This window comes from Mastigoproctus giganteus, chromosome 6 (genome assembly GCF_048544385.1).
Source record: "Mastigoproctus giganteus isolate SK-2022 chromosome 6, ASM4854438v1, whole genome shotgun sequence".
Classification (NCBI taxonomy): Eukaryota; Metazoa; Arthropoda; class Arachnida; order Uropygi; family Thelyphonidae; genus Mastigoproctus; species Mastigoproctus giganteus.
The window spans coordinates 126,183,544-126,198,582 of record NC_143580.1 but is presented as its reverse complement, the minus strand read 5'-3'; the positions used below and the strand labels follow the sequence as shown (position 1 = coordinate 126,198,582).

The 15,039-nt window shown below is 37.1% G+C and overlaps 1 protein-coding gene across 2 annotated transcripts in view; it reads left to right on the top strand.

The window, feature by feature from the left end:
* Dhc64C (dynein heavy chain, cytoplasmic) overlaps positions 1-15,039 on the top strand; it is a 1,460,071-nt gene that overhangs the window by 1,133,833 nt on the left and 311,199 nt on the right. For both annotated transcript variants that reach the window (XM_090376486.1, XM_090376487.1), the window contains exons 71-72: positions 6,310-6,370; positions 8,598-8,685. In XM_090376486.1, the coding sequence (XP_090232612.1) occupies positions 6,310-6,370; positions 8,598-8,685 (149 nt within the window). The remainder of the gene's footprint in view (positions 1-6,309; positions 6,371-8,597; positions 8,686-15,039) is intronic.

Below are 15,039 nucleotides of genomic sequence, written 5' to 3'. Positions count from 1 at the left end.
CATTTCATTAGAATTTTATTTTATATATTTCTATGTAAAAATGTTATCCATTAATGATCAAAAACCATCTTCACAAATTAATGTCAATATCAGTAGTGGCAAATTCTCCAAGAAAGCAAGCTTACACTGTATAAGCAAAAAAAAAAAAAAAAAAAACACAACACATTCCCACATCACCTTCCATCCCCTCCAATAGTTTGTCTAGTTCTTCCTTGAATTTATTCAGACTAACCACTTATGTTACTGCCACCTTTGCTGAGATAAATTTCTTAACCTCTTGTAAAGTGATTACACTTTACTCTAATACAGGATTTAATTCTGCTATGATTGAAAAACAGTAATGATAACTTTAGCATATTCTTAGATAAATTTTTAAAAATGCCAAAAGTGATGAAAAATGTTTCACTTAATTTTCTTCCCTTTTAAAAGCCAATGTTACTCATGACACAAACCTCTGCTAAAATCTCTCTCCTGTTCAAAGAGTGAAATGAGCAACTAAGTCCTGCCAGTTTGACTAATGTGTAGAGAAGATTAAGGATACAAATGAAATCGCAAGAGAATCACAGCATGGATTTAGAGGAGATCATGTCTGACTCATAATTAGCTGATATGAAGTTGTTAGTAAAAATTGGATAGAAGGAATAGTTTTGATCTCATTTGCTTAGATTTCAGTAAAGCTTTTGATACTGTCCTACATGAAGCATTGTTGTATAAATCTAAGAAAATGTGTCATTGAGGGGAAAGTTACTACTGAAAAATGGGCTGGTTAAGTGGTAGAAGGAATAGTTATAAATGGTTGCTGCTGCTCCTCATGAACAAATGACTTTATGAGTTTAATATTCATTTATAATATTCTGTTTCTAATATTAATTTTCAAGTTTAATGTCTTAGGTGTTAGTATTATGGCTCAGTGATCTATGAAAGCAGCCTTTATTGGCATCTGACAAAAAAGGAGTGGGAGAAAAGGAAAACATTTGCTGTTATTCATAGCCTCTCAATCACCTAAAAAATGGCTACTTGAACTTTCCCATACTATTTGCCTCAACCACTGTGTCAAGCAATTCATTCCATGATTGTGGACATGTTACCTAATAGGATACTTCTTGAGCTCTATTTTTCTGTTGCTTACCAGTTGGTTCTTCTTTCTTTCTTTCACCAGTAAAAACGTATCTCTATTATTCATTTTACTAATTCCCTTCCCTCTGTATATTTTTGTAAGTCCTCTCCCAAGATACCACTTTGCCAAGCTTTGTAATTTGCACCTTCTGAGCATTTCTCTATATGAACCCATTACAGCATCCCAGGGGCTCACATCTGGTGAGTATGGGCTTGGCACACCCAGGATCCTGAGCTGGATATCATCTTTATTCATTTCTACTTCTTTTTCTTTTTCTCTCTCAGGGTAACTCGGGAATTTTTTTTTTGGCTGGTGCAGCATAAGCCTCAGGCTTCCTTGCACCATATGGCTAATAATAATCTTGTTGCTCTTCTTTAAGCCCTTTCTAGTTCTGTATCTGTCTTCAGCTGTGACCCTAAAATGTGTGCACCTGTACATAGTGACAGGGAACTCCCAATGATGCTGCTGGTCCCACAGATTAACATCCTTGATTGCCCATACCTTGATTCTAGAAGTTAAATCTTTGGCTTCCAGCATATGCAGCCATGTGCGACACCCATCGAAACACAGAAAGGGATATTTTGATGGATGAGGGGTCCAGCCCTAATATGCCACTTTAGCCCCTGCTTTAACAAGATGGGAGTTCCTGGATTGGCCCAAAAGGGATCAATCACTGGGTGGTTTTTACTGCTAGGATAGTCTATATTCTTTCCCTTTGGTCCTAGGGCAGGTTCAAGACTTATTGGAGATATAAGTATGATGCTGTGAGCAAACTTGGTGCCCCATGTATTCAGTAAATGTAGTTCACAAGTGGGAAATCTCCTCATAGGGCTCCATGGCGGGTGAGTTATTTACATCATATGAAATTCCGTAACCTAACCAACAAGGAGATACCAGCAACACTACAGCAAAGAAACCCAGAACTGGGAATAATATCAAGAGTAACATCACTCTTCATCCATTTTCCCGAAGAATAGGCATTTTTAAAATTTTCACCCTTTATCATCAAGAAAGGTTTCATGGCTGGGTTTGATAGGTTCCTTGAAATCTGTAAAATTGAATTTCCCTTGCATTCAATAGCACATGGCCTCCAAACTCTGTTAAGGCAGACTACTTCAACTGCCTTTTAAGAATTTATAAACCAAATCCGCTGACATCTTTTAGGTGTTAAAAGTAAAGTTACTCAAAAACATCCTGTCACGGTACCTCTGCATTGGCTCGATGTTGTGCAAAAGACCACATCAGAAAAAAATGTTCAGCTTCAAGAAATGTACAGATTACCAAAAAGAGCACCTTGCATATTCTCAAGCATGCTGGCAATGGAAGAAAGAAATTCAGAAACATGTCTAACCAGTAAATAATAGCAAGCCCTTTTATGCCCAGGTTTTTTGTGTGTAGAGTACCATTGGGACATAAATTAAAATGCTCATACCACCATGAGAGTCATTTATACCTCTTGTATGTCTCTTACTGAGTTCAATGAAGCCAACTCAGAAGAACCCATTCAGCTGCCATGCCTATAACGATACCTCCTACTGCACCACCTTTACCAAAAGTTGAGTAGCAAGGAAATGGCAGAAGAAAGTGTGCTCCCTCTTGAATTGCAAGAACAGATCGATGTTGATTTGAAGGAGGCAACAAAAATGTAGTCTTGGAACTTTTTGCCAAGGAAGAATTGGACCCTCGACAAAATCCACCCTCCCAAAAAAGAATGAACTCAAATTTGAGTAAACAGGCCCTCAACCCTTCAAAAGTCCTCAGATAGATCCACCTAATCTAATTAATGGCCAAATTCAAATCCTTACAGTGGAAGAATTATTGTCGATTCAATAGAAATAATAATGACATCAAGGCCCACCTTGGCATGAGTCAACCTGCTTTTGTTTACAGGAGATGTATTTAAAGGAAAATGATGGCTCCTTCCTTGTGTAACTGTACAATTATCCAGGAGGACAGAATTGGGGAGGGCCCAGCCCAAGGAGGAGTAGCCATCCTTGTAAGAAACCATATCCTCTTTCAGTTCATACCCCTTACCAGCCAACATAGAGGTGGTAGCAATTCTCACAGCAGGATTCCTCCTAACCATTTGTTCCATCTATTCGAAACCAGGGAACAAACGTACCCTGGGCACATCTTGATCTCATTAAGCAACTTCTGTTCTCTGTTCTGTTTACCAGAGGAGACATCAATCGATGTAATATTCTGCAGAATATTACATCCATTGACATAAAAAAAAATGAACTTGCACCTCTAAATATGTTGTTCAATAACTTCTTCCACATGGCCTGCCTGATCAGTTTTTGCTGTTCATTTTTCTATCTGCTCTTTTCTATCTCCCTGTGTGCACATGGGAGGTTAATGATAATCTCTTTAGAAATGATTACTTCCTAGACTGCAGCCCATGTCAGCTGGCCAGGATTTTGTGGTGGAAGGTTAATCAGGCTGACTGGGATGCCTGTAACGTTCATCAGTCAATCAGAGCCACTCAGTGAAGCAGTAAAGAACATGATTGAAAATATTGTTCAAGCCATAGCAGTCACAGTTCCATAGATATCCACTATTTCCGAAACCATGGTAGAATACACAGTAGCAAGAAAGTCAGTGTGGGGTTGATATTTTAAAGATATTCCACCACAGATAATATAATAGCCTTCAAATATGTACATGCCAAGCATATTATCTCTGCTGTCAGAGTAATAAGGAACTTTGGATCAACTTCACATCTTCCATCACCAAGACAACCAGTTCCAAAGTTTCTTGAGACAAATATACATTGCATCCTTCTTTGATCTTGGATTATATGCAATTGCAGATCTAAATGCAATACTCTGGATATTTGCTAAAGTGTCCAAAAACATTGTATCCCTCAGTTAACATGGATATCTATATGTAATGAGGGGACCTTCCTCATTACATAACTATGCTGCTGATCCTATATATTCGAAACACCCACAGACAAAGTTCCAAGCTATTGCCATAGGAACAGCATGTTTGATGTGCACTGCAAGTTTAACATTGACAAATGTAAAGTACTACATATGGGAAACAGTAACCCCAGAGCAATGTATCAACTCTGCAGTACTACACTGACAGTGGTGGAGAATGAAAAGGACCTGGGGGTAATTGTGCAGGCAGATATGAAGTTCTCTGAGCAGTGCAAACGAGCTGCAAGAGTAGCTCATGGTGTCTTGTCAATGATATACAGGAATTTTTCTAGCAGGGATAAGGAGGTGATTATTCCCTTGTATAAGGCAATGGTTAGGCCACATCTTGAGTACTGTATACAGGTCTGGAGGCCTCATTTCAAGAAGGATGTAGAGCTGCTGGAACGGGTACAGAGAAGGGCAACAAGATTAGTGAATGGAACAAAGGGTTGCTCTTACAAAGAAAGGCTTAAGTTTTGCAAATTACAGAGTCTGGAGACTAGGCACCGGCGAGGTGATCTGATAGAGGTGTATAAGGCTTTGAATGGTTTGAGCATGCTCAATGCCAATGGGATTCTTCATCTTGCTCAGAATAATCAGCTCAGAGGGCATAAATTCAAATTGAGGAAGGACGGATGTCGGATAGATGTGCAGAAATTTGCCTTTGGCCAGCGGGTGGTTGGTTGGTGGAACCGACTTCCATCACTTGTTGTTGAAGTTGAACAAATTTAAGGCTCAACTGGACAGGTATTTCGAGCGAACGGAGGGGTGAAATGGGAGTGGTGTGTGTGTTTTTTTTTTTTTTTTTTTTGGCTGATGCTGAATAAGCTTGCTTTCTTGCATCAAATGCCTCTACTAATGCTAATCCTCAGAAACAGGGGAATCCAGGGGGTTTTGGGTGCCCAACTTCAAAACACCACTTTGAACGTGGATGGTCCTGGGATGGCTTACCAGGAGATCAGTCTGCTAATAGCTTTGCCAATCTGCAAGGGTTAACCATGTCAGCATCATTCCCCTACCCTCATGGTCCAAGGGACAGGATTCAGGCTGGCAGCAGTGCAAGTATGGTGCCTAGCCTGGCTCTGACATCTGACTCTAGAGTGCATTTATTGCTTGCCAGGTATTTGGGTTCTGTTGTTGGTGAGGAGCCCAGACACCAGACCAGAATTAAAAAACTGAATCCCAATATGGATTCAGTTTTTTTAGGATTATTATGCACAGCGCTGGTAGAGAATGGTCAAATGATGTGGAAAGGTTTTTTTTTTTTTTTTTAAGGCTGTTGCATAAATTTATTTCCTTATATCATTTGCCACCACTGATATTAACATACCACTTGGATGCTACCAAGCTGAAGGTTAAATATAGTGGAAAACAGTTGTAAATTATTATAGAATGTTATATGACGTTTTCTGAACATTAAGTACAATTATCAAATGGTTGCTGGGACTGCTCATGGAGCTTGTTAATGAAATATGAAAACTTTGCCATTAGAGGTTAAGAGATGATTATTCTGTTATATATAGATTTGCCTGCATTTTGAATAATGCATTTTGGCTTGGAGACCCCATTTTAGGAAAGATAGAAATAATACAGATAAGTGTAATGAGATTGGTTAAGGGTGCAAAGGGATTTCTTATCAAAAGAAACTTGAGTTTTGTAAGCTACTTTGCCAACTAGTCAATTTAAGGATACCTGAACTTAGTGTTCTATGTTTAGCTATCTGTGGAGTGACTTGTTAAATTTGAGTAAAGTAAATAAAAGAATTTTTTTTTCCCTTAACCATGTGAACCATACAAAAGTGGTTATAAAACTAAATTGGGATGGAAATAATTGTAGATTAGATGTCCAAAAATTTTCCTTTTGTCAAAGAATGATTGACTCTTCTTTTGAAAGAAACTCCAACCTTCTCTTCTGGAAGTTGTACATTTACTGAAATTTAAAGAGGGATTGGACAAATATTTGAAAGCAAAGTAGTTTATCCATTAGTCTCAGTTGAATATTGGATTTTAAATACCCAACTGAGAATAATTAATGATAGTCTATATTGCTTAATAGCTGTTAGTTTTTCAAACTTCAGGAGGCTTACAGAGATATGTATAATTAAAATGCCCATTTTTCAATAAGTTTTGCTTGTTTAGAACCTTTGCTACATTATGTGTGATTCTTTTGCACTATCATGTGAACACTGCATTAGATCTTATGCTTTATATTACATTTATAAGTATTTTGTGGTTCATGTATTATACATGTATAAATATCATTCTTTAGGTTCTTAAAGCTGAAAGGCCTGACATAGATGAGAAACGATCAGATTTGCTAAAACTTCAAGGTAAGAATTCAGGAAATTTTTGTATCTCAAATTTCCTCATTTTCATTATATAAGATAGGATCAAAAAGTTCCAGGATGAAATATTTAAAAATACCTTGATTGTCAAGGTATTTTTAAAGATACTTTTGAAGTATCTTTTAAAGATATTTTAAAAAATACCTTGCACATGCACAAAGGTTTATTTTTATCACTTCTTGTTAAATGATTTCATAAGGTGTTTCTTTTTGAACAAGGTCTATAAAATTTTGCTATTTGTTGAAGAAATCAGCCATAGATACTGTAAATGATTTCTGAACCAATATCAAATACAGGTGAAAAAAACCTTATCAAGAGATAGGATATTTGATCATATTAGCATTAGTTGGGGCATATGATCAAGAAAGAAAGCTTATACAGCATCAGCCAAAAAAAACCTTCCCATTTCACCCATCCAGTCACTCCAAATATTTGTCTACCTCAACCTTAAATTTATTTAAGCTATCAACTTCCACAACAACAGATGGAAGTCTGATCCAGCAATCAACTACCCATTGTCTAAAGACAAACTTCCGCATATCTATTCTTCAGCTGTCTTTCCTCAATTTGAATCTATGCTCCCTCAGGTTCTTAGTCTGAGCAAGCAGAAGTATCCTGTCAGCATTGAGCCTGCTCAAACCATTCAAGGCCTTATACACCTCAATCAGATCACCTTGCAGGTGCCTAGTCTCCAGATGCTGCAGTTTGCAGAACTTAAGACTTTCTTCATAAACGAACCCTTTGTTCCTCTCACCAATCTTGTTGCCCTTCTCTGTACTTGTTCTAGAACTCTATATCCTTCCTAAAATGAGGCCTCCAGACCTGTATATAGTACTCAAGGTGTGGCCTGACCATTGCCTTATACAAAGGGATAATCACCTCCTTGTCTCTGCTAGAAAAATTCCTATATATCATTGACAAAACTCCATGCCCTGCTCTGGCAGCCCATCTGCACTGCTCAGAGAACTTCATATCTTACTGCAAAATTATCCCCAGGTCTTTTTCATTCTCCACCTCCCTGAGTGTAGTACCACAGAGTTGGTATGTTTCTCTTGGATTACTGCTACCCATATGCAGTACTCTGCCCTGCCAACCTTTTTATCATCTGCAAACTTGAACATTAAGCCTGATATGCCTTCATTAATATCATTGATAAATACACAAAACAACAATGGGCCCAGCAGCGAACCCTGGGGACTCCGCTAATAACATTAGTCCACGTAGAGCAGTGTCCATTTATTACCACTCTCCACTGTATCGCACTTAACCATCCCTTTATCCATTGCAGTAACTTGCCCTTAATGCCATACCGTTCCAATTTGTACAGCAGTCTTCCTTGTGCAACAGTATCAAAAACTTTCCTGAAATCCAAGTATATGATATCAAAATTATGTTTAGCATGCAGTTCCTTTTTTACCACATCATAGCATACAATAAAATTGATGAGACAAGACTTTCCCTTAACAAACTCATGCTGTGTCTAATTATTGCTGCTGTCTTGTCTGGGTGATCCTGTATCACCTCTTTAACCAGTCACTCCATTATTTTTCCCGGAACAGAAGTTATATGTGCAAGAAAGATGTCTCATTGCAGTATCATTTAGGATAATACAAAGAGTAAGAATCTTTACACATCAAGAAAATGTTGAAATCATTATTTTGGCCAATTTTCAAAAAAGTATTGAAGACAATCTCAAGTTTTTGTATCATATGGTAAATTTTCTAACCATCGTATCTGATAACTTGAGCATGAAAATACGATTATAATGAAATTTCTTTATTCTCAAATTGTTCGTACCAACTGTTATTGAAATTGTAGGAGTTCAACTTTCAAAAGAATTGGAAGAAATATGTAATCATCATCTGGAATTTTTAAAATGCAATTTTAAAAATTCCAGATGATGATTTTGAAATTGTATATCATCCATAGACTAAAGTGGGTGCATGCATGTGGGTGTGTGTTACTCGGTTCTTTTGTGTGCTGAACATAAAATGATCTGAATCTGAATTGTTCAGATTGATAGGAAAGTATTCTGTATTACGTAAATGCATAAAAGAGCAAGTTATATTTTTGAATAATGCACGTTATATGCTTCTAGTTTTCTGTGACAGTTTTATGTTGAGATTACTTGTGTAAATTACAGCATGTGTTACATTGCTATAAACATAATTGGCATATTACATTTCTTGTTTCTTCTTATCTCTGGTGTCAGGAGAGTTTCATGTTCGCCTCCGCCAACTTGAGAAATCTTTACTTCAGGCATTGAATGATTCCAAAGGACGCATCCTGGATGATGACAGGTAAGAAATTTTTTTAAAAAAATTATCAGTAGTTGTATCATTTTATTTTCATATTTTTTAAATTATTTATTTTATAATTCTGTTTATAGAGGGAGCTTTTAGAAGAATGTTTTTTGGACAGAATCATGTGATTCTGTCCATGTAAAAAAAGTATACTAAATTAAACTCGCCCCCCCCCCCCCCAAAAGTCTTTTGATACTAAAGAATTGAATGTTGATCTTTATTTTATGACATTGTTTAAAACAAGACAGACATTTTTGTCTGTCTCAAAATGGATTTCATTCTGATCAGTTGTGTCAGAATTCTTCACCTATTTAAAAATAAAATCACAAAAGAGAAATAATTGTTGGTAGTTCCGTGCTGTGCTTAGCAGCATTCTAAGTACTTTTTTCTCCCATAAGATTTTCAATGAACAAAAAATATTTGAGAAAATTCTTATCTGATTATCTTATCTTGTTCTTATTATCTGATTATTTTATCTTTCGTTATTATCTGCTATTCTAGTCTTATTTCTCACCTCACTCTACTGTCTGTCACTCTGTACATAGCCTTCCATGAGCTCCTGGCATTTCTGAATTACAAAATTATAAAATCAGATATCTCATTGTTTTGTATACTGTAAGCATAATTCAATTTTGTTATTCTAGCAAGATTTAATAATAGGTTGCTGACAGTGGAAGAAACTTTGCCTTTGCAGAAACTTTAAAAGAAATGACATTGCCAAGTGACTGATTTTTTTTTTTTTTTTTTTTTTTCCCTGTTACATATTTAAACGGTGAGTGATCAGCATGTCCTCAACAAAGCTAGCATAGCAGTCACCTATCTTTCAAATAAATCCAAAATTAGCCATTTTTGAAATTAGTGCAGTATCAGGACCAATATATTTGCAAAGTTGCTGATATTGTTTTGGTTTTTAGGAACATTAGCAACTTAGACTATATTCTTAATTCTGTAGTATGTCTGTACAAATATGTGTGTGCTCATTGGCCAATCTGCATGTTACGAACCTAAGGGGACATAAATTTGAATTTATGTCCCCTTAGGTTCGTAATCTGAACAAGTGGAAGGATCCCATCAGAATTCAGCGTGCTCAACCCATTCAAGGCCTTATACACCTCAGTAAGATCACTGCGCAGGTGCCTAGTCTCCAGCCACTGCAATTTGCAGAACTTAAACCTCTCTTGGTAAGAGGATCCCTTCATTCCCCTCACCAATTAGCATTAGAATTAGTAGAGGCATTTGATGCAAGAAAGCAAGCTTATGCAGCATCAGCCAAAAAAAAAAAAAAACCCTCATCCACTTCACCCCTCTGTTCGTTCAAAATACCTGTCCAGCTGAGCCTTAAACTGATTTAGGCTATCAACCTCCACTACAAGGGATGGAAGTCTGTTCCACCAACCAACCACCCGCTGGCTAAAGGCAAATTTCCGCACGTCTATCCTACATCTGTCTTTCCTCAATTTGAATTTATGCCCTCTCAGGTGATTATTCTGAGCTAGAGGAAGAATCCCATCAGCATTGAGCATGCTCAAACCATTCAAGGCTTTATACACCTCTATCAAATCACCTCTCTGGTGCCTAGTCTCCAGACTCTGTAATTTGCAAAACTTAAGCCTTTCTTCGTAAGAGCACCCCTTTGTTCCATTCACTAATCTTGTTGCCCTTCTCTGTACTCGTTCCAGCAGCTCTACATCCTTCTTGAAATGAGGCCTCCAGACCTGTATACAGTACTCTAGGAGCGGCCTGACCATTGCCTTATACAAGGGAATAATCACCTCCTTATCCCTGCTGGAAAAATTCCTGTATATCATTGACAATACTCCATGAGCTACTCTTGCAGCCCGTCTGCACTGCTCAGAGAACTTCATATCTGCCTGCACAACCACCCCCAAGTCCCTATCATTCTCTACCACTGTCAGTGTAGTACCACAGAGTTGATACGTTGCTCTGGGGTTGCTGTTTCCCATGTGTAGTATTTTACATTTGTCAATGTTAAACTTCATTTGCCACCTCTCAGCCCATCTGCTCAACCTTTCCAGATCCTGTTGCAGCAGCATAGTGTCAGTAGTGTCCTTGACAACCCTGCCAACCTTTGTATCGTCTGCAAACTTGGACATTAAGCTTGATATACCATCATCAATATCATTTATAAATACAGAAAACAATAATGGACCCAACACTGAGCCCTGAGGGACTCCACTAATAACATTAGTCCATGATGAGCAGTGTCCATTGATTACCACTCTCTGTCTTCTCCCCCTCAACCACCCCTTTATCCATAGCAGCAATTTGCCTCCAATGTCACACTGCTCCAATTTGTGTAGCAGTCTTCCATGTGCAACAGTATCAAAAGCCTTTCTAAGATCCAAGTATAGAATATCAAAGCTATTCCCTGCATCCAGTTCTTTTGTGACTGCATCATAGTATCCAATCAAGTTGGTCATGCAAGACTTCCCCTTAACAAAACCATGCTGTGTCTGAGCTATAACTGAAGTCTTGTCTAAATGATCCTGCAGTGCTTCTTTAACCAGTGCCTCCATTAATTTTCCGGGAACAGAAGTTAAACTAACAGGTCTATAATTATTTGTGTCAGCCTTTGATCCTCCTTTGTGAATTGGGGTCACATTTGCACATCTCCAGTCTATGGGTACCTCCCCAGAGTCCAAGGAGCTCTCATAATTATGGCTAAGGGTTTGCTTACTTCCTTTGCTGCCTCCTTTAATATAACTGGATAGATCCCATCCACCCCGGGTGCCTTTCTTGTGTTTATCTTCAACAGTTTCTCCTCCACTTTACTCCCAGTTATTTCAAGATTCTGTAGCTTACTGCTAGAGTTGAATACACCTCTGGCATTCCCCTTACTGAATAACTCCTCATGTGTTAATGTCGATGCAAAATATTCATTTAGTTTGTTAGCTACCTGAGCAGGATCATCAACAGTTGACCCATCATTATCAGGTGGACCAATCTGATTCATCCTCTTCCTTCTAGAATTTACATAAGTAAAGAACTCTTTGCTGTGTTACTTTGCTTCCCTTGCCAAGGATGCAAACTACACGGAAACTGAACTTGGCCTGTTGTAACATACGATCACTCATCGGTGAAGACAAGATTTTAGAGCTGGAAAAGGAATTATAAAATGTGAATTGGAATATCATCAGTTTGGCTGAAACAAGAAGAAGAAATGAATCACTTATAAGTTTATCAAGTGGAAATCTGCTGTATGTACACCAAGGGAAACAGTGAAAGGAGCGAAGGTGGAGTTGGCTTTCTGGTCCATAAAGATATAAAAAAACAACATTTTGGAATTCAAAAGTACATCACCAAGGCTAATACTCAGGATTTCTAAGAGGTACAAGCTAAAGGTTATAATGATTTATGCACCAACGTCGAGCCATGATGATGAAGAAGTTGAAGAAATGTACAAGTAGTTCCTGACTTTACGAGTTAATTTGTTCGTAGCGCATACTTGTAAAGCAGGAATATACATATCAGAGACAATGTTAAAAATAGAGGTTACGTTCTCAACAATGAAATTAGTTAGCTAATTAGTTTGTTTCAACAATGATTGATTTATCCAGAGAAATGAAAACGTAGCCTGTAAAATCAAGCAAATTATAATAAAGAAATTATTTATGACTTACAAAGTTTAAAGAATGTTTATTCCTCATCATCATCGATTAAATGCACACTCATTGATCACTCATTATTAGCATTAATAGAGGCATACAATGCAATAAAGCAAGCTTATGCAGCATCAGCCAAAAAAAAAAAAAAAAAAAAAAAAACCTTCCATTTCACCCCTCCATTCGTTCCAAATGCCTATCCAGCTCAGCCTTAAATTTCTTTAGGCTATTAGCTTCCACAACAAAAAATGGAAGCATCTTCAGAAATGCTTCAAGAGGCATTTGTTTCCAGGATAATCTTCTCATTTCTTTATAAATTTCAATAGCATGCATAAGCATTTTTTACAGAACGCACAAATTGCAAATAACACAATTTGTGCCGACTAACAAGTTTACGAAGTTTAAAAAAAAAGGAATGAAGAGAAGATTCTGAAAATTTATTTATGTTTTTTATATTTGATCGAAGTTTCAGTAAAGGGGAAACACATTTCACCATAATAACGTAAAACACCACACAATTCCAGCGCCGACCGGGCTAGCCGAGTGGGTAAAGTACCTGCCCGGCAACCCAAAGGTCGCGGGTTCGATTCCCGCCTCGGGCTTGGATCAAAGTACTGCAAAAACCTTGGGAGGTGCAATATGGCCACAGAAGCCGATGCGCCAACAACTACCAAATCAAAAAAAAAAAAAAAAAAAAAAACAATTCCAGCTATCGGTATTTTCGCAAATGCAATAACATGGAGTTTACTACCCATTTATAATTGCTTGCAGTAACAGAAAAGCCCAATAAACTGGAAACTGAAAATTGTTTTTATTATTTTATTGTCGTGGCCTCCAGAAATGTGCTTTAGAAAAATGTCACAAAGCAGTTCAGATTTATTCTTATAACAGAACATATGATAAGTTCTGATCAATGAAGTAGTGCATTTTAATAACTAATACAATTTACACTATAAAAATGACCTTTTAGAGAGTTATACAGAGAAAACTTCAATTCCAAGGTCATGGAATGAATTACCAAAAAACAATGTGTTATTGGGTTCACATTACCATATTTTCACAATACGATGGGATCTCTAGAACGGATTAATATTGTAAAGTGGAGTACATTGTATTGTATAGCTACTTGCATGGTTTGAAATGCAGTATTTATGAATGTTTAACATTTATTTTTTCAGTTAATGTTCATATATATTTTTGATTTTGTTGATACTTGATACTTTGGAAGAAAAAAAAAAAAAAACTCTTAAAGCGAGAACTGCCTGTACACCAAAATTGAGAGTCTTCTAGATGAGCAGAAAACCACTACACTATCATTATGGGGGACTTCAATGCTAAGATTGGAAAATGACAAAACAGCAGAGAAAGGGGAACTATGGGAAATTTTGGAATTGGTGAAAGAAATGAAAGAGGTGAAAGTCTTTTGGAATTTGCAGAATCTCAAGGATTGTCAGTAATGAACACTTTTTTTTTTTTTTTTCTTTTTTTTCAAGAAAAGGGTGAAAAGAAAGTGGACATGGAAGAGTCCAAATGGATTGACAACTAATGCAATTGACTTCATCCTCACTAACAGAAGATATATCGTGAATTATGTTATCGTCCTGAACAAGGTAAATCTTGGAGGTGATCACAGAATGGTAAGTTGCACACTTGATATAGATGTAAGAAAAGAAAGGAAAAAACTGACTCGAGTAAATAATACAAAGGTCTTTGAGATAACAGAAGAGAAGAAAAAGCAGTATGTACTGGAACTTAAGAACACGTTTGAGCTTCTGCAGACTGCTCAGGACCAAGATATCGACGATGAATATTACAACTTTTTTAAAGCGATAAAGCTCAAGAAACCTATAGGTAAAAAGAAATCCAAAGAAGAAAAAAATCAGTCAAGAAACAGTTGTCGTGATGAACCGAAGACGACAAACGAAGAACAAGATAAACACCGACAAGGAGAAAATTGAGTATACTGAGTAATGCAAAGCCATTAGAAAGAGACTCAGAGAGGACATAAGAAGATTTAACACAAGAAAAGTAGAACAAGCATTAATGGAAAACAAAGGACTTAAATCACCAGCCATGAGCAGTAATACAGAAAGACAAATGATACTGAAACTGAAGAATAGCGATGGTGTACTTATAAACAGCAGAGAAGGCATAATTCAAATAGCAGAAGACTACTATAGAGAATTATACAAGGAGCAGGGGAATGATGCCAGCAGTGGGGAAGATGGATTGCAAAGTAGCAACACATACGACATACCTGATATTCTTCCTGATAAGGTAGAACGTGCATTGAAGAAATTGAAGAACCAGTAAGTCCCGGGGCAAGATGAAGTTACTGTAGATTGTTAAAATTGAGAGGGAGAGACATGACACAAAAACTGGCAAGACTCTTCACAAAATTCATTAGAAAAGGTGCGATGTCTAAGGAGTGGAATAATGCAATCATAGTTTTGCTGCATAAGAAAGGAGATAAATCAGAAATTGGAAATTATAGACCAATTAGCTTGTTATCCCACATTTACAAGTTATTGACAAGGGTCATTACTTAACAGATTAGAAAGAATACTTGATGAGAATCAACCGAAAGAGCAAGCTGGCTTTAGGACAGGATTCTCAACTATGGATCACCTTCACGTAATATCACAGCTAATGCAGAAAGCAAATGAATATAAGACACCATTATGCCTGGCATTTGTGGATTATGAAAAGGCATTTGACTCCATACAGC